General features: G+C 40.3%; 3 protein-coding genes across 4 annotated transcripts; 1 reads left to right on the top strand and 2 right to left on the bottom strand.

Annotated features, from left to right (window-relative positions):
* Positions 1 to 1,568: 1,568 nt before the first annotated feature.
* rgs7bpa (regulator of G protein signaling 7 binding protein a) lies at positions 1,569 to 9,960 on the top strand. 2 transcript variants are annotated; one of them, XM_022191223.2, is made up of 6 exons: positions 1,569 to 2,544; positions 3,527 to 3,693; positions 7,019 to 7,149; positions 7,522 to 7,666; positions 8,663 to 8,733; positions 8,918 to 9,960. In XM_022191223.2, the coding sequence occupies exons 1-6, from the start codon at positions 2,395 to 2,397 to the stop codon at positions 9,007 to 9,009; spliced, it is 756 nt and encodes a 251-aa protein (XP_022046915.1). In that variant the 5' UTR covers positions 1,569 to 2,394; the 3' UTR covers positions 9,010 to 9,960. The 2 variants fall into 2 exon arrangements, with proteins under 2 accessions (XP_022046915.1, XP_022046916.1); XM_022191224.2 differs by lacking the exon at positions 1,569 to 2,544 and adding an exon at positions 2,582 to 3,431.
* Positions 9,961 to 15,367: 5,407 nt separating this feature from the next.
* On the bottom strand, positions 15,368 to 20,454 carry LOC110949280 (complement component C7-like). Its single transcript, XM_022191222.2, has 12 exons — positions 20,229 to 20,454; positions 19,901 to 20,144; positions 19,179 to 19,289; positions 18,897 to 19,069; positions 18,533 to 18,761; positions 17,413 to 17,584; positions 17,171 to 17,258; positions 16,661 to 16,793; positions 16,387 to 16,575; positions 16,131 to 16,233; positions 15,845 to 16,029; positions 15,368 to 15,749 (listed from the first exon to the last, which is right to left on the bottom strand). The coding sequence occupies exons 1-12, from the start codon at positions 20,340 to 20,342 to the stop codon at positions 15,565 to 15,567; spliced, it is 1,926 nt and encodes a 641-aa protein (XP_022046914.2). The 5' UTR covers positions 20,343 to 20,454; the 3' UTR covers positions 15,368 to 15,564.
* Positions 20,455 to 21,000: 546 nt separating this feature from the next.
* On the bottom strand, positions 21,001 to 26,172 carry LOC127534781 (complement component C7-like). The gene is made up of 5 exons (XM_051950865.1): positions 22,315 to 26,172; positions 22,114 to 22,192; positions 21,565 to 21,706; positions 21,332 to 21,476; positions 21,001 to 21,241 (listed from the first exon to the last, which is right to left on the bottom strand). Exons 1-5 carry the CDS (start codon positions 22,620 to 22,622, stop codon positions 21,004 to 21,006), a joined length of 912 nt encoding a protein of 303 aa, XP_051806825.1. The 5' UTR covers positions 22,623 to 26,172; the 3' UTR covers positions 21,001 to 21,003.
* Between the last annotated feature and the right edge of the window lie 24 nt (positions 26,173 to 26,196).

The raw sequence follows: 26,196 nt of genomic DNA, 5'->3' as shown, positions 1-26,196 counted from the left end.
GCTACAAATATTGTCCAGTAGAGCCATATTAGCCAGTTGGGTGAAGCTGCCTGCGTGTTGCAAGCTGGACAGGAAGAGAAGTCTCACTGAACACACAAGTTTCAACCCTGTGCCAGAAAAGTACCCAAAATTAGTGCAGGAAGTAAAGCAGCCTCAAATTAATATATTTGGGTTTAGTCTTTGGAAAGTAAAGGCTCTGGTTACTCCAGGATAGAGACTTGACTTTGTCCTCTACCAAATTGTCCATGACGTGAGGGGATGGGCTGCAGGCTGCAGTTTGGAAATGCAATGAAACAGCAACTGAAGCTAGCAACTCAGCAAAACTATCATTTACATTTAACTCTTTGGCAATGTTTGAACATGTGTATTTATTAAAGAAGTGCACATTTTAGAGTAAAAGCCATTTTAAAACACTAAATTGGCTTGTTATTGCTATTGAACTTAAGGATGGGTTAAATTATTTTCTCTTTTCCAAAATCAACTCCAATATCAAACACAATTGCTGCAGAATCCGCTACATGTAAATGAAAATGACATCGTACGTTTCTCCCTTCTTAGTGCTGCTTCAGATGTTAATATGTGAAAAGGCAGCTGTGTCTCTAGGTATGGATCTGAAACACATCAAGACATCCTTTCCATCGCAATTTAAAAGTAATGGTTCAGGAAGAGCACCAGCTACACACTGACTCTTTACTCATTCTGAGTGTATGCTGCACACTTTTGTATTTATTTTTGTGTTTTTGTTGTGAAAAGCAAAAACTAGCAAGTAGTCGGTGAAATCCAGCAATGGGTTTGAGCACATTTACAGTGCAAGCCTATAAATGTTGAATGAGTGTATTTTCCTGCATGATCTGTTGTGGTGTAACCCCCGACAGCAAACTTGCACATTTATTGATCAATTATACATATTTATTCTCATATATAGCTATGTGTGTCTTAATTCTTGGATTCCAGAGTTAACAACTGATGTGTGCGGTTTTGCACTTGTATAGCTCATGTTGTGGGGGCATAATTCTGTTTATAGTCACAGTTTTACCTTTTTCTAAACCAAGTGCTCAGACACCTTGAATTAAGAAGAGGGTTATTTTCAGGCAGGTAGTGGTTATAGTCACGGGAAGTCTGCAGGAAATAAATGTGGGTCAGCGATGGAAAAACAATCCCATGTGTGTTTGTACATACTTCACTGTTACCTTTTCATACTTTATTCAAACTTTGAATTTTCAAACATCATGGTTCCAAACTCCGCCTTCTGTGAACTCCAAAAAGCAACACTAACATCCCACACATTTAATACTGCACTAAAGATAGTGTGACAAATGTTTAAATGTGCCATATAACTAACTTCAAGCTCAATTTAACTGGGCCTGCATATACAGACAAATATGCCATAGTAGTCTGCGTCCATTAGAGTCGGTTTAAATCGTGGTATTGGATAATAAAAGTTTACTGTAATATTGATTTCATTTTATTTCTGCCTCTCCTGGATGGAGGCGAAGTGGCCAGTAGCCAGAATTTCACAGGGAGTTCATACAGAGCTCAGCAGGGCGGGGGTCTGACTTGAAGGGCCCTATTAGTATTCGCGTCCTTTGGGTGTGCAGTGTTGCCATCCACAGAGCCACGTCAGGCCTGTAGCAACTGCTCGTCTTCTGCTGCCTCTCCAAGGTTAGAGATAGGCCCAGCCCGACGAGCCGGAGACTCTCACAGGAACAAGACGCCGGGAGCCGAGCTGACACCGCGATAGCAGGAATTAAGTTTTTTGGTTTTTCGTTCGGATTTTCAAGCTCAGAATTCTCCAGCGCGGACACTGGCGGCGCGTATTTCTGCGCAGCAAGGAAAAACAGATCGCTATCGCCCTCCGCGGTTTAATGGAAACGCGCAATCATAAAAAATGGTTACATTTGGAGAGTCTCCGTGACTGCGATCGCCTCCTCTTGACATCGGTGCGTCAGGAGAGACGCCTCAGCTAGCTGTGGACTCTTGCTTGGGTGTGAAGTCTTCTCTGCTGCTGCTCCTGGAGTGAAGGTGACTTGCGCCCCGTTGCAGTCGAGGCAATGCGGAGAGGAGTCACGGGCGCTCATCCGGCACTTCTCCTGCGCTTTCAGCCTCGTCTGGGAAAACACTCGCTCCCTCTCCCACATTAGAAAGGTGGGGGAGAGAGAACGAACGCTAGGAGGATAGAGCAATAACAGTAATCGAGGTTAAAAAAACTCTCCCAGCCAGTAGTTGGCGAAGGTGAACTGAGCGCAAAAGCGGAGAGGAGAGGATAAGGTGAACAGTTAAGGGGGGTTGGTGAGGCAGGAAGAGAGAAAGTGGTTGGAGTTTGGAAGGTGGGGGGATAAAGGCACACAAAAAAACGTTCTGTCTTAGGGCTGTTTTAATAGTGGATGTGTATGCATGAGTTCTGCATCGAATGGGCGCAAAAACCGCCCCAGATCCGCCGGGAACATCTTCCAAATCGGCAAGCCTCCTTACCGAGACCCACAGAGGAGGGAGAGCACCGAAAGTACCCGCAAAGCCCAGCGAGCCGTGGCCGACTGCAGAATGGTAGGTTTGCGGCACGTCAATGCCTGCATGGTGCCTCCGATAAGGAGCGCTGTGTTTATTATCCCAACCGCTCTTTGTTCGTGGACAGATCGACTATCCCGTGCATGCAAGGGTGCACAAGCTGCAAATATCTGCAAGAAGAATAAGGGGGGAAAAGAGACCATAACCCGGTCTGGCAACCTAAAAATAGCTGTAGCCTTATGCATTTGCATTGCTTTGTTGGCAGTGAAGCCAAACAGAGCAAACCTCGGCGTGCAGATCGACTGTGTGATTTGCATTCAGAGTGTGGAGAAGCTGCTCGGGCTGATTTCTTTTTTTTTTTAAATGACCAGAATTAGGGATTATCTTCGGGGGTAGTTGGTGGATCGTGGCTCAGATGTCCCGTGTTTTGACACAGAGATGACAGGATTGATAGAGGCTGCTGCTGCTGCTGCTGCTTCAGCCCCGTTCATACATCAGCGAGCGTCATGGAGCCTCGCTGTTCGTTTACAGGACTACAGCAAAGATGCAGGAGTTGCACGAAACGAGAAAAAAAATTACTAGTGCACCATCAAGCTCCAGCCCCGAGAGTGTTCGTGGAAAAACAATCAGATTTAACAATAATGGAAATCACCAATTTTGTGCGTTTCATTGTGCGCTCTTGGCCGATTTTTAAAAATGATTTTTCGTAGCGATGATTCACTTTTCTTTGCTTTGTTTCTTGAGCTTTTGTGGCCACATATGTGCAAGGTTGCAGTTTTGTTGTTGTTGTTGTTGTTGAAATCCTGATTTACTGAAGCATAGCAGCATGCATCCCTGCACATGGCACCTTATTTGTCCCCAGTGTAGGAAGAACATAAGAAGAAGCCCAAAGGCTGGATATAATGCAGCACAACATTTCCTTCTTGGTACATTTTCTATGCGGACAGAAATCAAAAATAAACTTGTGTTTGTGTTATTTGCATGGATCCTAACTTATTTTCTGTGTCTCCCTGCAACGCAGATCGTCCAGGAATTCAATACACTCGTGGCTTTGTACCGTGAGCTGGTCATCTCCATTGGTGAGATCACCGTTGATTGTCCTTCCTTACGGGCCGAAATGCTGAAGACCCGAACCAAAGGCTGCGAAATGGCGAGAGCTGCTCACCACAGCCTCTCCTTGATATCGGGGTGAGTTGTGCACAGAGCTGTCCATGGTCCTGGAATAATTTTTTTAAGACGCACCAAATGGGGCGCTCTGCAACACACTGCAGAGTCTCAAGTTGTAAAGTGTCTAATTTTACCAAAGTAGGCTAAATCTCTCATTTGCATAAGCATCCCCATTTTAGGCTCCTGTGTATGCATTTTGTAAGCCTACTCTTCAAAAGAAATCAACCAAGTGTCTGCCTGCTCCATTAAACTGGGGAGTTTAAAGGGTGGAAAAAACTAAACAGAACAGGAGACCAGCTTTAAAGAATCATGACATCTCTAATTTGCCAGAGGGAGAGGTTCACCAGGAAGCAATCACAACTGCATACTGTAACTGATCACTGCCCCATTAGCTGGGCCTAAAACGTTAATGCACCAAGTGGAATGGAAGTGGAATGCTTCCCAGAACGAATATCTGAGATAATAGTATCAATAATGGGGAACCAATGACTTTTTTTGTTGTTGTTATTTGAAATGTATTGTGAGTATCTGGAAAGTTCATGAATGTGCAGAATCTTTAGGGTTTCCTTATCTTAAATAATAACAAATGATAGAACTGTGAAGCACTCAGTGCCAAGTGGTTTGTCTGAGTGTGTTTTCTTACTAAATTACATTACAAGTGCCTTGTTTTGTTTGTTTGTGATGGAAGTTTTGCTTTAAGATGTAAGGAGATCCTTAAATAGACTTGGCCCACAGTATCTCTTCTATGTTGGTGCCAGGGGAAGAAGGGCAAAGTGAGGTTTGGGATTTGAGGATCCTCAGTGAGGCTGACTTGGCTCCTTTGAACTTACTTAAATAACAATCGGACAGGCTTCAGCCAGCAGTGAGAGAGATTTTGGAGGATGTCTGTAGTGATAGCTGCTTCCCCAAGCTCAGGCATTGTTGGAACAATACCAGCATCGTATTTACTCCAGCAGATTTCTCCTTATAATTGGCATACACATACATAAACAATGAGGCAGCCGTATTTTGTTGATAAGGAGGAGTTTAAAATGTGTCTACTCTGCTATGTAACCTATTTCCTGGTTCAATAATAATTCGTTGTGCTATGTAATATATTAGGAATGCACATTCGTTAATGTCTACGTGACAAAATATTTCAAATCGATGTATGTGGGCTTAAAAGTACATGTGCTCATGCAGTTAGCCAGTAAATGCCTTTCATAATGTGGATGCATTAATCATAGAACATTAATTGAATGTGGACATTTCAGTTTCTTTTTATTACAAGAGAATAATAACATTGTGCAGAATGTTTACAGTCTGCACTGTTCTTTTTCCAATATGTGCCTTTTAATCAAAACCCTAGTTACAGTTATACCTGTTTCTCCAAAATGAATCCTAACTATTACAGTCCTGCACTTGAATTTGCAGCAGCTCTTAAGTTCCCACTCATTTTCACAATCAGCACATATTCTAAACCTCCGTCTCTAAAACCCCTCCAGGCCGCTTCAGTGTCTGTCTCCACTAACTGGTGTCGCAGAGCTTGAATTAGACGGCGCAGATCATTCCCCTTTAATAAAATAAAGTCAGTGTGTCTGAATGGTTTGAGTGATGCGAGGCCTCTCCAATGTGCGAGAGCAGAGCTGATAAGCGGGATAGCATTGGTGACAGCTGTGCTTTAGCAACGGCACTGTAGACGGCAGCACTGTGACAAAGCAGGGACGGCAAGGAGATGCTCGCTGTTGGAAGAGGGGAATTCAACAGCCTGATTTGTGCAAGAAATGTTTGTATCAGGTGCAAGTTTCACGCCTTTCCTCTCCGTCACTTTCCCATGTGATATCACGCCCGCTGAATATCACCTGCTGTAGTTTCCCCTCGAACACCAGATTTGTATGGCTGCGAAACAGCTACTGTGATGTCGCATAAAAACCTAGTGATCAGCTGTGATTATGTTACTTTTGATGTTTAAACAATAGATTGAGCATGATCACACAAAATGCAGTCAGTAGCATATTTTTCATAATAACAGAGACAAAACATACAATTTATCCATCATCAGTGCAAACATTATCTCATCAGGACATTTTAATCCAGTAGACTCTTTTTTGAATCTTTGTTTGAATTTATAACCCCCTCTGAGCTTAGCTGCTGCTATTAATGGACTGAGGTTATCGTTCAGGTTGTTGAGCACATGAATGTATTCAGAAACAAGCACAATTGCCACTATTACTGCTGTTTATGATGTGACATAGAAGATATGCATATCTATCGTAGAGTCAATTTAAAAGCACACAATGGGGCTCAGTCTGTGCATTTGAGAAATAATCAATTTTGGTGAATTTGACGCTTGTTTCTTTACTTGTTGACTTGACAGAACTTGTTGACAATATATTTATATTAAAATGCTGTTTACACTTTGTTTTTTGCCTGGTAATATACATCGGAACTGTGTTTTTTCAGGGGCATAATGTTTTCAGGTTGTCTGTTTGTCCCATTTGAATTTCTACCACCATTAACTTGGATTTAAGGATAAACTGTTAAGATTTTAGTGATCAAAGTTCAAAGTCACTGTGACCTCATGCATCTAGTTCTTGTTGACACAGACATTCACTTGAGCTTTAACGTGAACTGATTTGATTTTGGTGTTTGAAAATCACAAAACATGTTTTTCGGCCATAACTAAAGAACATATATGCTAATTTTAAGATAATTTCATGTCTATCAGGATAAACAGAGGGCATTTAATATCCAAAAGGAAAAAGGTGAAGTCTGGACAAACTACAAATTTACTGGTTGGTGGAGGCCTATAACCACATTTACATCACTCCAAGTATTTTTGTAGTTGAGCTACTGCTAGTTTTAGGCTTAGGATTAGAAGAATATTCATCTATCCATTATCTATACACCGCTTAATCCTCTGTATAGTCGCAGAGGGATTGGAGCTTATCCCAGCTGACACTAGGTAAAAGTAGGGGGCACCCTGGTCAAGTCACCAGTCTTTCAAACAATCAAGCACACTCAAATTCACACCTATGGACAATTTAGAATCATTGATTAACCTCATCATGTTTTTGGACTGTGGGAGGAAGCCGTAGACCTAGTGAAAACCCACATGTGCACAGGGAGAACATGCAAACTCCACACAGAAAAATTCCAGGCACAGGCCAGGGTGTGAACCAGGGGTCTTCTAGCTGTGAGGCGACAGTGCTAACCACCGTTCGTTCCACTGAGCAGCCCCAAAAATATTCATTTATTTCCAAAATTGGTTTGAACTGTGTATTTAAAACTAGTCCTTGTATTCAGAGTTCACCAAGTTCCAGCTCGCAAGTAACTTTTGGTTTGTTGTCACTATGTGTCATTTCAGGCCAGAGGATGGGGAGATCCACCCTGAGATCTGTAGACTGTTCATCCAGCTGCAGTGCTGTCTGGAGATGTACATCACAGAGATGTTAAAATCTGTCTGCTTGCTGGGATCCCTGCAGCTCCATCGGAAAGGTTAGTAAATGGATGCATGAATAGCTTATAGACAGCTTGCTTTGTTATGGCTTTTTAAAATTAAGTATGCAAAAATGCAGACAGAACCCAGAAACCCATTAGAAGACGTTTACATTTCAAACACACTTCAACATATATGCTTAGATGTGTTTATATACTGAAAACTTTGTATCTTATTTTTTAATCCAGATTCACCGATACACAATCAATATTACCATGAATCTGAACAAATCTAAACTACAGCTCGTGTACTTGTTTAATTAAATTCGCCATGATCATGTGATCTGATTGGTAATTTTAGGTCAACTGTTTTTCGTGTATTAATGTGTCTTGGGATGGTATGCAATTAATTCTAGTTTGTGTGTGCTTTAGGCAAGGATTCATGTGGTCCTCCTGGGGTCGACAGCAAGATCGAGGAGAGCTCAGACATCCCCATCCTGGAGGACACCTCTTCCTCCCCCACTGACTGTCCTCAGCTCTGCTGGCTGGTGGCCACTGACATAGAAAACATAGAAAAGTAGGTAGATATATGTGTTGTCTGGACAAGAGAAAGTGTTGTGTGTTTGAATTTGTGTGATTATTATCGCGTAAATAGTGTTATTCATTCATTTTTATTCATCATTTGTTACATTTGTTGTAGGAAACATAATGCAAAGTATGCAGGGGACTTTATATGAAAACATTTTATTTCAAAACAGCGTTCTTCTAAAACACACATATGTAGTTCTGCTTGGATTACACTGCAAATCTCCCTCTAGTAATCTATCATCTGACTATTTACAGCAGTAAACCAGGCAACAAAAAAACTGCTTTTCATATTTTTCCTAATTTAACATCCTATAAAAGTGAAATTAAATGCCTCTAAAAATGAATTTGTGTTACAAGGAACTATCACAGCCTACATTACTGGCAAACTACAGGATATATACAATCACTGTACTGTATAAATCAAAGATAAACATGAAATCTAATGTAGTGTATATGGTTCTTTTTTTTCTTTTCTTTTTTTTACAGTTATTTGGATTACTTTATAAAATTAGGAACTCAAATATTTAAAAAAAATTGCTGGCCCATAGTTTGACAGTTTGCAAACTCCTTGAAAAATACTGCCATTGCATCTAGTAGTCACTGTGTGCACTGTGCTGTGTCAGAGTGTTTTATTATATTAGGTACTGAAATAAGACAGTAATACATTTAGAGTATATTTTTGAGATATATATATATATTTTTGATGTGGCTGCAAAAATGACAATAGGTTTTGCTAGGTTTGTGGGTCTGATTGACATAAATTTGTTTACAGAGTTACACTGCTGGGTCACGCCTCATTTTGGGATCAAATACCAGGTCTTCATAACATATGTTAAGGTTAGGATCAGGGTTATGATGAGGGTAAAGTCTCTATAAAAGAACGGAAGTCAGCATAGTTTTATTAAAGTGATAGAAACATGATTGCGTGTGTATGTGTGAGAATATTCTACCAGATTTAGAACTTTGCTCATTTGTATCCTTGCAGGGATATGAGAGAGATGAAGAACCTTCTCAGTAAACTCAGGGAGACAATGCCTTTACCACTGAAGAACCAAGGTAAGAACAAAAACTTTACCTTCTTGCTCACAACCTTACAAACATCAGAACTCCACACAGCGTTAGTATCAAAAGTATTTGTTGGGATAGTAATGAGTGGTTCAGCATTGTAGAAACACTGCATCATGCCTAAAACTATCAAACAGTGCATGACTTGGCTGTGTCCATGTGCTCCTGTGCCCAGATGACAGCAGTTTGCTGAACCTGACTCCCTACCCGCTTGTCCGACAGAGGAAGAGGCGGTTCTTTGGGCTCTGTTGCCTGGTAACCAGCTAAGGGCCCCGCCTTCGTGGGTAGGAGGCAGCAACAAAGACACCATTACCCACTGTCCTTCACCACTTGTGTCTCCCACCAATCTATTACTGCCATTTTCAAATAAATTGTCTCTTTCTTCTTTTTTTTAAAGGCTGCCCATTTTATAATTTTATTTTGTAATACAAAGAAGAATTGTAACTGCAATGTAATGAAAAACAAAAGTCATGAACATATATTTTAAGATATTTTGCAACAGATCCTCCCTTTTTTGGTAAATGACGTCAGATATCTGCTTGTCCAATGTGAAAGCGAATGAGAGGTCATCTGAAAACAGTATCAATGTTCAATTACTTCCATAAGCCTGAGTGAATGAAATGACAATTCATGTTATAAAAAAGGGAATATAAATGTCTGTTTTGTCAGAAATCATGTGATAACTTATGAATAGACGCCATTTGAATATTTGGGGATGGCACTTGCAAAGACAAAGTTATACCTTCGTCTGTCTACGCCGAGATGACAGGTTTGTGCAGAATAAGTTTGTTGTGTATTACAGTCTCTGTTTTCTGTTTCCTGCTGTTTTTCTTCTCAATGTACTTAATTTAGTCTTCCATAAACCAAGAACCTGTACCCAACTAAACTTTCCAGCTTCGAAAAGGAATATATGATACAATACTCAAAAGAAAACTTCTTTGCACACAATATCTATCCATAAATTGACATTAGACTTGTATATACACATACTCGTAACACAATGCTCTCTGAATTATTTTCAAAGTTGGAGGTGGTTAGCAAAGAATCTGCTTGTTGGTATGAGCTGGGAGGCTTTCTCTCTGTCTGAGCCAGTCAGAGGGCAGAAAGTTTGGTTGATTAAAGAGAGTGATCAGTGATCATGGCACGGTGAAGATACAGTAGTCAAAGCTGATATAGGTCATTTTACATTGTTAATAAAACTTTTGTTATTGAAACTTATCAACTAGCGTCTGTAACTGTGTTGCATTTAATCTCCTGAAATGTCCACTAGGTGGAGATAAACGATCAAAAGAGACTTGTGGAACACATTGTGAGAAAAATCAAACTGAGTTACACAGTGAATGTTAAAAGAACTTCAAAAAACAAGGCTGTATGAAAACTGGATAGACAGATAGATACTGATGTAGTTTTAAATGTAAAAGCTACTCAACCAACTATTTTGGGTGACTATTTTCAAAGGCAAACATATACAAGACAGATTTTTTTAAATGATACAATAGATTCATGGTGACCGAAACGCATCCATACAGGTCACAGAATGTCACTGAATGATATGATGAAAATGTACACAATCAGACACTCCCAGTCAGTCCGTCAGTTGCATCCGACGATATCGGTGACATGAATAAAGCTTTTCATCCAGCTCCCTCTGTCCAACATTGCAGTCAGAAGGTTTTTTGCCTTCCAGATCAGTGTCTTCTTCAAGTCAGGGGCGGATCCAGATTAATATTCGTGGAGGGGCACAGGGGAGTACAACAGATATTTTTGAGGGGCCACCAAAAAGTCGTAAGAAAAAATTAAAGCTGCTACCGACCTCTCGCTTTTACCAAGTATTCTTCATGATTATTATTTTTTTGGCTCTTTGACCCAATAGGAAAGCTGTATGTGACCATTTCATTTTGGACTGTAAACATTCAAATTATGATGGACTTGTTTCCTTGTTTATGTGAATTACAGCAGCATTAGCTGCAGCATCTGCCTGTTATGTAAAACTGGTAAGCTCAACGACCGTATCCCAAGGGCAATTCAGTGACAAATATTGTGCAAAAACAGCACTGTACACAACCCTGTCAATTTCCACTTCTTAGAATGTTTACTGACAATTATCACACCTAAAATAAGAAATAATATTATGTACTTTTAACAACCAGTTCTTAGCGGTATACGAGAAACATCATAGGGTTCTGGATACTAATGAGTCTAAATCAAAATGAGTGCTACCCAGTACACAGTGAACAACAACAATCTGTACCTTTGATGTGTGGTAAAATAATCTGAAATGTTCTGTGCAGCAATGTGAATTTTAAAATACAGTAAGTAGCACTCTATACATTTAATAGTAAACCTGAGAACAATAAGAAACAGTAACAATATTCCATATTTTTACATAAAAACAATAAAAAACAATAAGCAACACTAAACCTCGGAACAATAATAAACAGTAACATTACTCCATATTCTTAAACCATTTAATAGTGCACAGCTCAGCAAACATTATAGTGTGCTGCATAGAAATCACAAAAAGCTGCTCTCAATAATCTTTCACAGTGAGCAGATGTTCTTGTGTTGCAGGTCTATGGTCCAGATGTGGCCATCGAACAGGCCGGGGGTTCTGGCACTGTGTTCTTCCTAGAGCACCTCCTCTTTTTGCATTCTTCATATGGGATGGAAATAAAGTAACGTTGGTTTAGCACGTCCATCAAAGGTCTGCAGGTGTAAAGCAGGAAGCCCTCCACAATGAGGATGTGAGTCTCCTCCTTGTGGTCGGACTTCGGGACCATCTCTGTGTCCAGGGTGTTATTAGCACCATGAGACTTCTCAAACTTCACCGGGTTCTCCAGCCATGTGTAGATCGTACTCATCATGGCGTCCATGTCCAGAGCAGTGATGATATCGTACTGCTTAAAGCCATCTTCACCAACTTCAATCTGATCTTGTGGCTTGAAAAAGTCAACCTGATGGACACGCAGCATTTGGGCAGGTTCTTGATCAGGCGGTTGGTGAGGGTGGTTTTCCCTCCATCAGTTATGCCGCCGATGCCGGTGATGTACTTCATGTTCTGGGATTGGTCAAAGCTCAGAAAAAGGGTCAAAAACATCAACAAAACCGGGTCGGGAGTGATTGGACGTGGAAGAAAGCTGAAAAAGAGAAGGTTGCAGCAGGAAACATAAACTACTCCAGTGCTCCATGGCACTTGAGTTTAGTGAGTAAGGTAAGAGCAGAAAGGGATCTGCTACTGGGGCATGGTTCTTCCACCGAGAGGACGTCTTTGGGTGGTCGCTGCTACACATACGGCCCTAGTTGATTTTTTTAGGTGGAATATTCCTTTAACAAGCGCCTCAGGTCTCTTTGAGGATTTTGGATGGAATACTCGGTTAAACCAACATTTTAGGTGCATGTCCAGGGATTTTTGGTTGAATGTTCCTTTAAGGTGGATGTGCGAGGACCTTGTAGGTGGAATACTTCCTGAAACCAACCTTTTAGGTCAACATTCAAAGATTTAAGGTGGAATATTTGTAACCCAAACTAAATTTCATGTTTTAATCATTATCAAGTGAGAAACTTCAATCCAGACTCCTCATAATGACATTTGAACTTTATGCTGCTATTATTTGTTTAGTTCAGACTAAATGACAAAAATCCACAACTGCGATTTTATTTCAGAACTCAGTTATTAAATGTCAAAACAATCCATGTGACTCTTAAAAGTCAACAGCTTTACAAACTCTAAGATTAAACTCTCCACAAGGATCCAAAAGAAGTTGGACTTCTACATGAGAGCTTTAATTATTAATAATAATAAATAAATTTTCTTTATAAAGCACTTTACAAGGCACTCAAAGATGCTGTACATTCACATAAAATACAATAAAATAAAAATTAAAAACAAGAGTTATAAATAAAAAGTTCATTTACAAGTCAATAAACCGCAATTTTAAAATAAATCAAAATTAAAGATAAAATACAGCATCACTTAAAGAAGCCAGATCTAAAAAGGTGGGTCTTTAGAAAGGATTTGAATGTGGTGAGGTTGGTGCAGTCACGGAGGGTAAGGGGGAGTGAGTTCCAGAGTGTGGGGGCAACGATGGCGAAGGCTCTGTCCCCCCAGTGTCGCCGGTTGGTCCTGTGTGGGATGGAAAGGAGGTTTGCGTGGGATGAGCGGAGATTCCTGGGGGGGGTGTAGGGGAGGAGCAAATCAGTAAGGTAAGAGGGGGCGAGATTGTGGATGGACTTGAAGGTGAGGAGAAGCAGTTTGTACTGGATGCCATGTGAAATGGGGAGCCAATGGAGGTTCTGCAGGGCTCTGAAACTTTAATCCCACTAGCTTTGCCTCACTGTAGCTCAAAGGGGTGTGTCCTATCTACTGATTCATATCTAAAGTGTTCAGGAATGGACGTCACCAGTCTGGTCTAATGCAGGCGTAAACTAACCGTGACGTCACCCGTTGGTTTCAACGGCGAGAAAATGAAGCCCGGATTTTGCTACTTCCTGGTCGCCGTTTTGGATTTTTTGGAGCCAGTGACGTAAAAAGCGTCATCAAACAGGCTGGACCGGAGAGCAACTAAGGGCAGGATTGGCTGAGGACTCTCTTATCCCGCCCACGTTTTACCGCAGAGGCTTCTGTTGCTGCCTATCAAGTATAGCCACGCCTCCTAGCTTAACGATTTATTTAAAATTCAGTATTGATTTATTTTAAGATCAGCCACCTGATCTCTCATTTTGACCATGAAAACTAATGGGGGAAAAATCCTGAGCTGTAGAAAATCAGTCTATCAAATTTTATTTTTTCCAAAAATGAATTGGGGTCTATGGAGAAAAAGCTTTTTGGAGCCAACCCTAGCGGACGGCGTGATATTGCAAGTTTTTGGCACTTCCGGGTTGGCTTCAATTCTGGAGCCAGATGCTACGTCCACTATATATACAGTCTATGGTCTGATGCAGCCTCGATGATGGCATTCCACAAGTACGACATGACATTTCACGAGTACGTGAGAACCCAAGTACTGACAGTTACATACTGAGAAACAGCCATAGTCTCCTTACCGCAAAGGTCCAAAGCTTCTCCTCCGGCATCAGGAAACGTTTTCAAAGCTTCTTCAAATCCAAAGGAAATACAATCAAAAGATCAAACTAACGTCATTGGTGCATTCAGGTGCAGTTGGACAACGAAGTTGCGTTCAGGAGCATCTGAAATCGGACTATCATCAGAATTGTAAATTTCCAACGAAAATTTTTTTTTGGGGGGGGCACACGGGGAGGCCAATCAGATCACAGGGGAGCCCACTGCCCCCCAGTGTCCCAACAGAAGATCCACCACTGCTTCAAGTACCTTCCTTTATGTTGTGCTAGGCCTGCCAACCCTTTTGACAGCATCAGGTTTCCATAATAGTACTGACCAGCTACTTCACTGTGTCTCACCACATGTCCAGCTTGTGCTAGTCTATGTTGCCTAATGATAGTTGACAAGTGTGCATGTGGACCATATAGCGACATGTTGATGAGGTGCGATTTCCAGATGTTCTGTACCTTCCGTAGCATTCTGGCATAAGTCCCATCAATTTTTTTTTGAGAGTGTTCATTAGTGACCAGGAGTCAGATCCATAGAGTAAGATGGACTCCACTGATGCCTTGAATACTCTCATTTTAATTGTTTTAATAGGACATAACCAGACACTCCCACTTTGATGCTTCCAGTGCCAAAACACCAAAAATTGAATATCTCTGGAAAGAAGGGAGATAAACTAGATATCTATAGATTTAACCATTTTATGTTCTTGTTTTGACAGCTTTTTGTAACCAGGCACTTTACTAATGTTGTTTTCCCGCCTTTTTTCCACTTATAAATATATATGTATTTTTTTGTAAAATCCAGAGCACATGGGGAGTGATAGCTTACCTGTACATGCCTGAATTTTCTGCCACTTTGTGTGTGTATCACCCCCTTTAAGAGGGCCAGCCTGTGTGCTAAAGCTCAGAAGCACTTCTAACACCTTTCCTCCCAGCTACCAGCCTCTGTGAACAACACGTGAAACAGTGAAACGCATGTGCCGACTATAAGCATTTTGATGTCATGACAAAACATTGAGTAGTTGGTATCTTCACACTGTTTCACAGGCAGGTTCAAACACACACACACACACACACACACACACACACACACACACACACACACACACACACACACACACACACACACACACACACACACACACACACACACACACACACACACACACTCACACCATGAGAGGGCAGCGAGCCAGAGGCAGGAATAGACTTTCAGCAGGGGGTTTGCTTGGCAGGCTGAATGCTGTCTGGTTTAGTAAGCACAGGACATCTTTTGAAATCTCAGTCCAGAAAACAGATTTTCAAACATTACCTCAAGGGACATTTACTAAACAATTTTTCTCAAAATGAAGCCCTACTTCTTCTTTTTTTTGCGGTCTGATGTGAATACGACTCAAACAGCATCAAAACCAAGATGCTTTGCAACCCGCTGTCTGAAACGGCAAAACAATTTACTGTGTCTGTAAGTACATATTTATCTGTGATATTTACAGTATTCGCTTTTCTCTGGTTCTCTATATTCATAACATAGAAGTGCAAAAAAAAGGACAGATTAAACTGGTGTTGTGCTATTTATTATTTGTCTTAATTGAGTTTAGTTTTATTTTAATGCATGCATAAAAATATACGTTTAATGTGTTAAGTAATGGAATTTAAGACAATATTGGTTTCACAGAAAAAAGGGGTGTATTTAGAAAAGGATTACTGTAATAAGTAGCAGAATATGAATGATCAGTTAGCATTCCCCCCAAATCCTCAGGAGGTGCAGGGCAGGATACTGACAACTGACACTTTCTCTCCTTTACATCTTCTATGTCCTGCTTCACATTCACTCATGGTTTGTGGGGTTGCAGTCACATTTTCTCCAACACGGACACACACGTTTAATCCAGAGGTCAAGCAATCTGCAGAGGCCTTACAGCGACAGTCATTGGTTTGATCTGAGAGAACAACATAAGGAAAAACCTCATCAATGACTAAAAATTGCAAAAAGTGCACATTGCTGTGGGTTTTTTGTGACTTTGCATGTTCCTACCATCACAGATCTCCCACATGTGACAGCCAGTGCAGCCTGTTGTGTTTCGCTGCGGCCATGTGCAGGTGCTGTCCTCTGCTATCACGTGGTTCTTCCCCATACACTGCAGTGCGTGCATTTTGCACACATTCAGAAGGACTGAAGTTCTTCTGGTTGCAGCGGTGGCACATAACGCCAAAGATGAACTGGTGACAACAAAAACACGAAAATCAATTAAATCAGCCTTTTTTTTTTTTTTTTTATTGCCAGGGGTCACTTTAGTGAATCACTGATTAGCAGAGCATACCTGCACTCATAGGGCATTTTGCAAACACATTTTCCTCTGACAAGCTTCTCCCACTGTTTGCATTGCACTACGGGAGCAGTGTGTGGCAGAGCTGTAGTCATGACTGTGGGATACATAAAAATCAGTCTTCAGGTTGCGAACTGATATCAAACAGTTAAAGATGACAATAAATGACAATTAGGATACGATATACTGCTGCCACATCCTACCATAACATCCAGTAGATTATTTATATGAACCCTGCAGTATAATTTACCTTCGCTGCACCTGATGCCCGCTGGGTCTGGTGAAAATTGTAGACTGGGGTTACAAATAATTGTTGATTCTCCTAGTAGCTGTCTACCTTTTGGACAGGACAAGGTAACTGAATCCCCGATGCCAATGGTCTTTTTCGAAAAACTGGTTATGACATCATCAGCGAGAGAATCAATCTTGCAAGCTGAAACTGCAGGGAAAGTTTACAAGTGAGACACTGTAATTCACTGTGATTGCAACATATGTTATACTGTATTTTGGCTGTGAGTACTCACCTGTGCACAGCCCTGGGCCATCAGACCAGGTTTGATCAGCACCACATTCCAGGGTACTCGCACCAGTGAGATAGAAACCGTCAGTGCAGGTGTACTGAACTTTACTCCCCACAAGGTAAATGTCTTTAGGGTCCTGTAAAGAATGTGGAGATCAAAAGATGATTAGATTCCATTTCACAGTTTGGATTTGTGTGCAGAAATCTGTTAAAAATGCCTGAAGTTACGACACTGAAATATGAATAACTAAAGTATCTCAGTGCCATTGAGGCAGAGCTTTGTTTTTTAACTTTACATATAGAAAGTGTGCATTAGAGGCTTTAGGTTCAGCAAGTTACATAGTTTTTCCCACAATGAAATCTTTAGCTTACTGATGTAAAGACAAAGTAAATCATACGAGGAGCAAAACTGTAGAAAAGCTGACGTGTATAATTATGAAATTATTAAACGTTTACAAAAATGAGCTTAACAATATCCAATATCGCAAATTCTCCATGTGGCTTCATTTTTTACCAGGATGTAGCCATTGATTAGAGCTGGAGGGGCTCCACACTTCTGACTTGCCGGGAGAGTTCGATCAAAGCACTGAGGCTCCATGGTCCTGTAGAAAATAGTTAAAAATAACATGTTGTATAACTGCATATTGATGAAAATCAGCGTGAAACTTCCTCTGACTGAAAATTAAATGCAATGACCAACGGTGCCTAAATGTTGTGATATTCAAGCAGCACAATTAAACTCCAGCTCGCCCTAACTTTAAGTATTGCAGCTCTTGATCTTCACAGTCGGACGTCTCGGTTGGTTGTCCAGTGCAGTGCTGTCCACCGTTCAGAGGGTACGGATTCGAGCAGGAGCGACTTCGTGACCTCCGACCTCCAGAGCACAATGACCAGGCAGACCAACAGGACCAGCCACCATGGATCACTCCTTAAAGAAACAGGAAGGAAGACAGGAATATTATAGATATTAATCACACTTAGAACATCTACCCACCACCTTTACGTGAACCTACTTTGGTTTTATGCCGAAAGTTAGGTTATACTAACCTATATATAACTATATACACTACCAATCAAAAGTTTTGGACACACTTTCTCATTCAGTGCTTTTGATGAATACTAAAGATTAACACCTTTTTTGTTTACAACATAATTCCATATGTATTCTTTTATAATTTTGATGTCTTCAGTATGAATCTACAATGTACAAGATAATTAAATAAAAACCATTGAATGAGGAGTGTGTTCTACCTTTTGACTGGTAGTGTAGGTTAGTATATATAATCATATAACTTATATATAACTATACTAATATAACTAAATATAATCATAATAAACTTATACTAACTAATGATATTTTAAATGTTTTAATCTAATTTTACTTATTTTAACTACCACATGGCTGTTACTGCTAAGCAGTTGTTGCTATTGTTCATTGTTCAACTCCCCTACAGGACGGATAAAGTTTTTCAATTGAATTTAATTATACCAATCTTAAATAGGTCCAGTCAGTGTAATGTTATAGTCAGAAGATGGATTGTTTAGTTTTTCACAAAATCTGAAAAAGTGAGGCATGCCTGTGTCCAAAAGTAACATCATCAGCCAACCCGAAGCTCTGAAACCGAAAAATTATTACAGCATGTATAAATAAAAATGGAAAATGTGATTTTATATGAGGTCATATGTTGAGAATTTTCATGACTGGACTTCCTGGATTCTCCTTTAGTGGCCTGGAAACCTTGCTTTAGTCACTTAAGAATTACACTGCAATGTTGCACTTTCTTTTTTACAGATTACACAAACCAGATATAACATTTTAATTAGTGAGTTTGACTGACTGCAGTCATAAAGAGCCTGCGCGAAAAGTAACACTAACCCGGTTGACCTTCTGTCTCAGTTCCCTGCTCACAGGCCAGTCCTGACGTGCCAGGCTTGCAGATACATTCGCATTGAACTCCTTTCATGATAGCCATGCCGTTGTTTTTGCAGGGCTGGCAGTGACATGCATCGCTCTCTGCGAGGTACTGCTCTATGGCCCTGCGAAGGTAGAGCTTCTTCACCCCGGCACACTGAATCTCCTTCACCAGCTCTGACAGCGGCCGCAGCTGCAAAACCAACAGCTGGAGTTAAAGAATTGAACTGAGGGCTTCATAAAATATCAATAAAACACATGTAAAGCAAATCTAACACATTATTCATGCTTTTAAAGTTCAAAAGGCTTATTTTAATCTTCCCTTCACCTTCTGTTTTGTGACTTCTGGAAATGATCTAACAGATTCAGCCCAGTTTGAGTACATCTGCCAGTTCCTTCGTGGATCACTGAACTGCATAGTTTTCAGTGCTGCGATGTGTGAGACGCTGCCTCCATCCACATACACTTTATTCACAGCATTGGTCACAGCACTGTTCCTTCCTGTTTTTAAAAAAAAACAAAAAAAAAAAACAGATTTGCAGAGATGATGGATGACAAACATTTAGTTTTACAAGCACTCTTATATTAAGAATTAACATCTACTTTATACCTGAAGATGAGGAATGATGTTCACCACTTGTGCAGTCCACGCTTTCAAAGCGGACAAAAAAAACCCAATATTGACTTGTCTCACACTCCGCATATTTTTCGCTTTCACTTTCTTGAAAACAAAGAAAAACAAACTTGAAACTTGCTTGAAACAATTGGCAACATTTAGGCAGGGCTTTATGATTTTTTTTTAATTCTACCTAATGTTTTGTTTACAATTAGAAATCTACTCATAAATCTAATATAGTTACACCTATCTAGAGCATATAGTTTTACAGACATACTGAAAACATTCAGTTGTGCATTTAACAGTTTGTGAATTTTGATACGCTTCTCATTTCTACACACATGAATAAAATCAATGAATATTTTGCTCTAGATGAATCTGAAATGAGCTGTAGCTGTTCAAATAGATGTTTAAAAAAACAAAATCACTTCAGTTATAGAGAACACATTTATTTTTATGAAATATGTTTCAGAGATTGAATTGAATTAGGTCAATTTCACATGCACTGCTCACTCAAATATATTGTTTAAGTTACTTCCTGTTATTTCACTCATTTTCTATTAGTGGTGAATGACTAATATCATGTGGGAATATTAGATATGATTTAGGAAGACAGAATTTCCTGTTTAATGAAAACATGAGCTAAAAGGCATGACTGAAGAACATGACACACTGTCCGTTTGTTATTAAACTGTTCATGATTTATGAAACCTTACCCATCCATTTTTCCATTTCTTTACCAAATGTTGCAACGACTTTAAGTGAACCTCCAAGGCTTCCCTCAGACAGGTAGTGTGTTCCAAACCTTTCCAAAACCTTCCTGTAGGCCACATAGTCATACACAGACGGGAGCTTGGCCAGTGCCTTCCACAGCTCCTCAGATATTGGGAGATACTGAGGAGAGTTGTTCTGGAACTGAGCTACCTCTATGTCATTCTTCAAAACCAAAATCTTGTGGGTCTGTAAAGGGGAATAAATCATGATTTAAATCTGTGCAATGTTCTGCTTTTAATGCCAAAATAAGATGAATTTGTTTCTACACACCTGAGTCCTGTCATATGACTCATAGAAGTCATAGTCATGATATCCACTCGTGGTTCCGGACACAGTCTCTCTGTAGACAATATCCTTGGCATAGTGCCATTTACTGGTGAACATCTCATTACTGAAGTCATTCTGAGCTTTAACCTGAGAACAGCAAAAGCAAAAAGTCCCCCAGATGGAGTAAAAGTACCTTCACATGTCAATAAAGTGAAATAAAAGTGGAAAAAGTGGCACTATAATGTGACTGAGTGTTTAAAGGTACCCTATGAAATTTTTGCCCACTAGCAGCATTGTAAGGTTGCATTTCAAAGACAATGTTTCAACAATCGAGCAGCATGTGACTGCATTCACCAGATTATGGACATCATTGATTCATGAGCATAAGTATTAAATATTTAGAAACAAACTATTATGATCAAATTTAAAATATGAATCATTGTAAACTTGATATGTAAAGTAGCGTTGCTGAATTCCCTAATCCTGGCAAAACAGCAAAAGTGACACACAGTGGTGCTTAAAATGTCAAGACAGCGTTTTCAGATCACACGTTAATACTAAACGAGAACAGATCCAAGGTGTAAATGTAGCAACAAGTTCTGTCTTTGTTTCTTTTCTCCTTGACAGCAATCATTAATTTAGTTTGGTTTCATTTTTAGTTGTGGAGGTTAATGATGGATGTCCATCTGAGCACTAATGGTAGGAATGCAACAGTAAAAGCGCAAAACGCAGCCAGTTGATGTGACCAATGTGTGACCCAGTAGGTAGATTGTTATTGTTAGTCTTCATGAATGATAAAAAAAAGCTGGATATTAAGCACAACAGTGTGTATGAATAATAAAAACTCTTTTACAGAAATAAGTAGTGAGGTACAGACCAAAAAGGTGTACTTGAGAGTACTGAGGGGCAGTCGATAGAAAGTTCCATGGTTACCACTAAAGGTGCGGCGACACTGGCCCCCAAAGCTCTTTGTATTTATGACACTGGCTCTCCTCTGTCCTGACACTACGTCAAACCTGCAGAAACAATAAAATGTATCAAACATATGCACTTTTATTGGTTGGTACACAAATACAAAGACGTTTATGTCAAGATCTGTTACTTACCCACGTCCTGTGACTTCAATGTTAGGTGTGGGAGCTGTTACTGTACATACGATGAAGTTTCTATTTTCACAAGCACGTTCATCATGTCCATCTTCCTCACAGTCCTGATCCCCGTTACACACCAGAGACTGGCTAACACACCTCCCTGGGGATCCAAAGACAGGCAGATACTTTAGCGCTTGTTTAATTTGATTCTGTGTGATTAAGTAAGCGATGAGAGTTTCATTTCTAACCTGATCGACAGCGAAACCTGTTTCCACACCCATCCTCTAAAGGGCAACCTTGTGTGGTTTCACAGGACCTGGTCTCGGTCCGCCCCCCATAGCAGGGATTCCCACCAAACTGAGCATAGACATGCATGGCTCGACTTCTAGTCTGTGACACACCACAACATGCATCCATCCATTATCTATACACCACTTAATCCTCATTAGGGTTGCTGGGGGGCTGGAGCCTATCCCAGTCCAGGCCGGGTTAGGGTTAGGGTTACGGTTAGGCCTAACCAGGGATCTTCTAGCTGCAAGGCGACAGAGCTAACCGCCATGCCACTTCGCAGCCCACACCACAACATTGCAAAGAAAAATGGCAAAATAACACTAATATGCTAATACATGTTAAAATATTTGAATCAATCAAAATTAACAGAATCCTGAGCATTTCTGATGGCAAAACATGTGTATAATCATTTTTTCACAACATTTTTTTGGTATTTACATAAAAATATTGGTTTCATTTCAAAATGATATGTGATAAGTTTTATAGATGACAAACTAATTCCAAACCTGTTGTTTGGTACAGCCATCACACTCTGACCAGCTACCAAAAGGCCCCCACTGACAATGAACTCTCTGGTGACAAAACCTGGAAAATGAAATTCAAATCATGTAGTTCAATAAATGAAAACAAATACATTTTGTGAAATCAAGTAATCACAATATATTTGCGCTGCTAATGGTGAAGGAGCAAAGCAAAAACAGATTTACCCTTTTGTAGTGAACAGGAAAAGCAGCCATGCCAAGATTCCTGCACAGAGTTGTGCAATGTTCTGAGAAGAGAAGAGAAGAGAAGAGAAGAGAAGAGAAGAGAAGAGAAGAGAAGAGAAGAGAAGAGAAGAGAAGAGAAGAGAAGAGAAGAGAAGAGAAGAGAAGAGAAGAGAAGAGAAGAGAAGAAGAGAAGAGAAGAGAAGAGAAGAGAAGAATTCTGATACAATTAAGACAGAATAAATACAAAAACACTTTCTCACTGAAATCAGATAATAATTATACTGCACTACATATGACATGTTTTGCATAAACTAGTATTTTCCCTTTTACTAAGTGCAAAATCTACTTGCCTTCATGGTGATCGAAGTGCAGCAAACACAATTCTAAGCAGGCTTTGATGATGGATGATGTTAAGTTAGGGAGGGAAAACGTTGGAAGGACATCCCATGAATTTCTCTTGGTTCCATCTGGAAAATAAAATGATGTGTGTGCGTGTGTGTGCGTGTGAGTGCATGTGTGTGCGTGTGTGTGCACGTGTGTTGAGAAATATGTTTTTGTAGCACCTCCTGCCAAAAAGCTCCTCCATAAAGTCATTCTGAAACTGAAAGTTAAGATCCCTCACAACATTCTGACCTTTTTCACAGCACAACATTTCCACTTGTTTTTGCAGGAGAAAGCACGGCTGCTGCTGGTTCATGCCAAAGAACCAGTATAGATGGGAGACGATCTGGTCAGTGTAATACCTAATAGGAATGCAGCCATTATTTTTTAGTTACACTCATGTTTGACAAGTTCAAATGTCTGCTGTGAGAAAGGACTGTTCCTAATCAAGGTGAAACTTTCCAATTTGGGACCTGAAACTCTCAGTGCCGTGTGGATGTTTGGCAGATTTGCATGTTGCTGTCCGCATCAAGAATAACTTGTACTTTCAACCTCTTTGCCTGAACACAAGAAGTAGGTGACTTCTGGTAAATACTGACTTTGAAGTGAAGCCTGTTTCCAAATTTATGTGGATAAAAGATAGTTTGCATCTGCAGAGTTCAGCTAAATCTTTTTTTTTACATGCACAAATGCCCCTAGAATAAGAGAGCAATCGAAAAGTGCTATTTCTGGTTCATAAAACTGCCAAACCTTACTGAAACTGGTGTAGCTTGTATCTCCCTAACATCTCATTAAACATGTAAACAAGTTACAAGACAATACTTCTTCATAAGTAGCTTTGCAACATTCTCAACCCAGTCTTATTCAGTTACACGTAGCTCTAATGATTTGTTATTTTTGTCTCTATTGATTTCGATCATTTTTACCTTTTTCAGAGGGAGATTGCTGCAGCTGAGAGGTTGCATGACAAAAATTTCACTTGGAGCCGCAGACCTACAGTAACTGAGTCCTGAGATGTGATTTAGTCAAACCAACACTGGAGGGCAATAGAGATTTGAGAACCAGTTTCTTCTCGAATGGTTGAAATGTGATTGAACCCTGAGCAAATTCGTGAGTATGGAAAAAATAAACATTTTTGAGGAATGCTGCAAACTGTCTACGTGTTTATAAGAAAAGGTCTCTCTGAAGACTGTAGGAATTTAGTTTAGATCAATTTAAAATGCTGATTTTTGAATATTTCTACATGTTGGCAGATATGATGCCATTGACAGAAAGCTGTATAGCTTCAGGGAGACATATCTTGCAGTCAAACTTGGGATATTATGCTATTTAATGAGGAAGTGTACCTATATCCGTATGTGAAATCCACATCTCTCTTCAATTATGGATTTATATTTGCTGTCACAGGCAGTCAAGGCGTGGAGCTGTGCATATCCATCACATACCGGCAGCTCAAGCAGCAACACTGAGTGATGCATCGAAACGTCTTTTTGCAGCCATAAGGCAGGCAAGGTTGCGTTAATGAACATTGATTTCAGTTGCCTGTCATTTCCAGAAATAAACAATTTTGTCCTGCCTACAAATTAAGGCTGTCAAATTAATGTGCAGCGAAATTGAAAGTGAGTTGCAAAACACAGAAAATTGAGGCTTTTACTACAGCAGCATTGGCATTTTGGAGGGAAAAATACATTTTCTGGTCCTTAACTAATAGCAGAGGAAGAAGAGAAAAATAGAAAACGCAAGCTCAAGCCAGCACTTTGTGCTCACAAGCTCAGTCCTTTATTCACTGAAAAAAGAAGCTCCTTCAAGTTGACCTTATTTGAGAGTAATTTTCCAGGCACAGCAATTTTAGAGCAATGCAGAAATTGTGTGGCATTTACTTGGTTGTCCTCTGTGATTATCAAGTGGTGAAAGAACACGATGACATATTTAATGTGCTTGCAACATTAACTATGACGGAAAGATGTAAATAGTTATTCTAGGTAACAAAGTCAGTCACAAAAGACATAAAACTTAGAGTAAACTTTAATGAAAATCACACCTTATACATATTTCCTGCATACACAGATGCAACGAATGTAAGAGTGATTTCCAGTATTACTGAAATGACTAGTCGATGCTAAATGACTCAGCTACTGTACAACATCAAGCCAAGTCCCAGCACCTCAGGCTAGAAGAACAGTTGGCTCCGACAAAAGGCCACCAGACCATGCCCTGCATTAGTTCTGCCTCTGTGGGTCTCATGATGTTCGGCGGGACGTCTTTGACCGCCATCTGCCCTCTAAGTTTGGTATGCCAGAGAATGACGTCTGTAAGGCTCAGACAGTGACAATATCAGTCAATGAATATGCAGCTTTTGCGCATACTCATCTCCAGATGGCTGTACAAACTGTATCCCTAAATTCAACATTGCTGCTTTGGCGTCTGGACGGCTGGAGGAACGATCGCAATTCGCACAGACTCCCAACCAAAACTCCCTTTGTCCACTTAATAATTAACTTATGTTGTTTATTTTTTAGGTATTTGATCTTTTATGGCAAGCTCTCAAAGTTTTAATTGCTCTTTTCATGTATCTCTCATTTTAATATGCATAGTCTGGCAGACTAGTTGCCAACCTGTACCTTCGTAACAAGACACAGGAGTGGCTGGTGAAATTACTCTTCCTCCTCCGCACTCTCCAAACTTTTCTGTGCATCTCGCTGCTGCCCCTCTTTAAACTGTCTGAATGCCATCATCCATCTCTACCTCCTACACCTCTACCTCCTCTTCATCTGCGTGTTTGCTAGTGTGTGCGTGACAGAGAAAGACAGACAGACACAACCACACTCCTGAGCACACAACAGCGCATTTACATTTCCTTCTCTCTAGCAAATGACTGGTTCAACAAAATCCAAGAATATGCAGCATATTAGTGCCTTTTGTTCATTTTTCCAAATTAAACCCTCGCATTACTGGAGAAAGAATCTATACAGAAGATGTAAATGAATTGTGTTTTTTTTCCTTCCCCCAACGACTTTAATGTGCAATCAGAGGACTAAATGCCTCTCAGCTAGGCTGTGGTTGCCACAATAACACCTCTATTGTCCTGAGCAGATTCAGTGATTCACAGCCAAACAACTACTACACACTAAGATCCCATGAGTCACATGACAGAAGGTCAGAAACAGTCAAGTGAAGACGCTGAAGCTAGAGTTTCGTAAGAGCCACACAAAAACACAACAAACAATGAGCCACTCTACACCTGAGGTATCTTGGTTTCCTCTTCATGAGCAACACCTGGCTGCAGAATGGCAGATGCCGAATTACAAAACACAGTCTCAGTAAGGTCACCCTGTGTGCCGCTGCCCACCCACCTCCATCCTATCACCCTGGAAACAGGATGATTTTAGGATGCTCCTCTACACAGACAGTGCTAGCTTAAAAGCTGGAAATCTACATTAGATCTAGAGTAGTGCCATTTGCCGATTGAATTAAATTACACTTTTATTGGAATGATTATAA

Source organism: Acanthochromis polyacanthus, chromosome 7, assembly GCF_021347895.1.
Source record: "Acanthochromis polyacanthus isolate Apoly-LR-REF ecotype Palm Island chromosome 7, KAUST_Apoly_ChrSc, whole genome shotgun sequence".
NCBI lineage: Eukaryota > Metazoa > Chordata > Actinopteri > Pomacentridae > Acanthochromis > Acanthochromis polyacanthus.
This window is presented reverse-complemented; position numbering and strand designations above follow the sequence as displayed.

What these genes read in the sequence shown, in the direction of transcription:
- rgs7bpa (XM_022191223.2), top strand. Translation starts at nt 2,395, where the DNA reads ATGAGTTCTGCATCGAATGGGCGCAAAAACCGCCCCAGATCCGCCGGG. An exon ending in CCGTGGCCGACTGCAGAATG is followed by an intron (nt 2,545 to 3,526) that starts GTAGGTTTGCGG and finishes CCTGCAACGCAG; the next exon opens with ATCGTCCAGGAATTCAATAC. An exon ending in AGCCTCTCCTTGATATCGGG is followed by an intron (nt 3,694 to 7,018) that starts GTGAGTTGTGCA and finishes GTGTCATTTCAG; the next exon opens with GCCAGAGGATGGGGAGATCC.
- LOC110949280 (XM_022191222.2), bottom strand. Translation starts at nt 20,342, where the DNA reads ATGTTCACCAGTAAATGGCACTATGCCAAGGATATTGTCTACAGAGAG. An exon ending in GGGCATCAGGTGCAGCGAAG is followed by an intron (nt 16,234 to 16,386) that starts GTAAATTATACT and finishes TGTATCCCACAG; the next exon opens with TCATGACTACAGCTCTGCCA. An exon ending in AAAATGCCCTATGAGTGCAG is followed by an intron (nt 16,030 to 16,130) that starts GTATGCTCTGCT and finishes TGTTGTCACCAG; the next exon opens with TTCATCTTTGGCGTTATGTG.
- LOC127534781 (XM_051950865.1), bottom strand. Translation starts at nt 22,622, where the DNA reads ATGCAAAACATGTCATATGTAGTGCAGTATAATTATTATCTGATTTCA. An exon ending in ATGGCTGTACCAAACAACAG is followed by an intron (nt 21,707 to 22,113) that starts GTTTGGAATTAG and finishes GGTGTGTCACAG; the next exon opens with ACTAGAAGTCGAGCCATGCA. An exon ending in ATTGAAGTCACAGGACGTGG is followed by an intron (nt 21,242 to 21,331) that starts GTAAGTAACAGA and finishes TTGTTTCTGCAG; the next exon opens with GTTTGACGTAGTGTCAGGAC.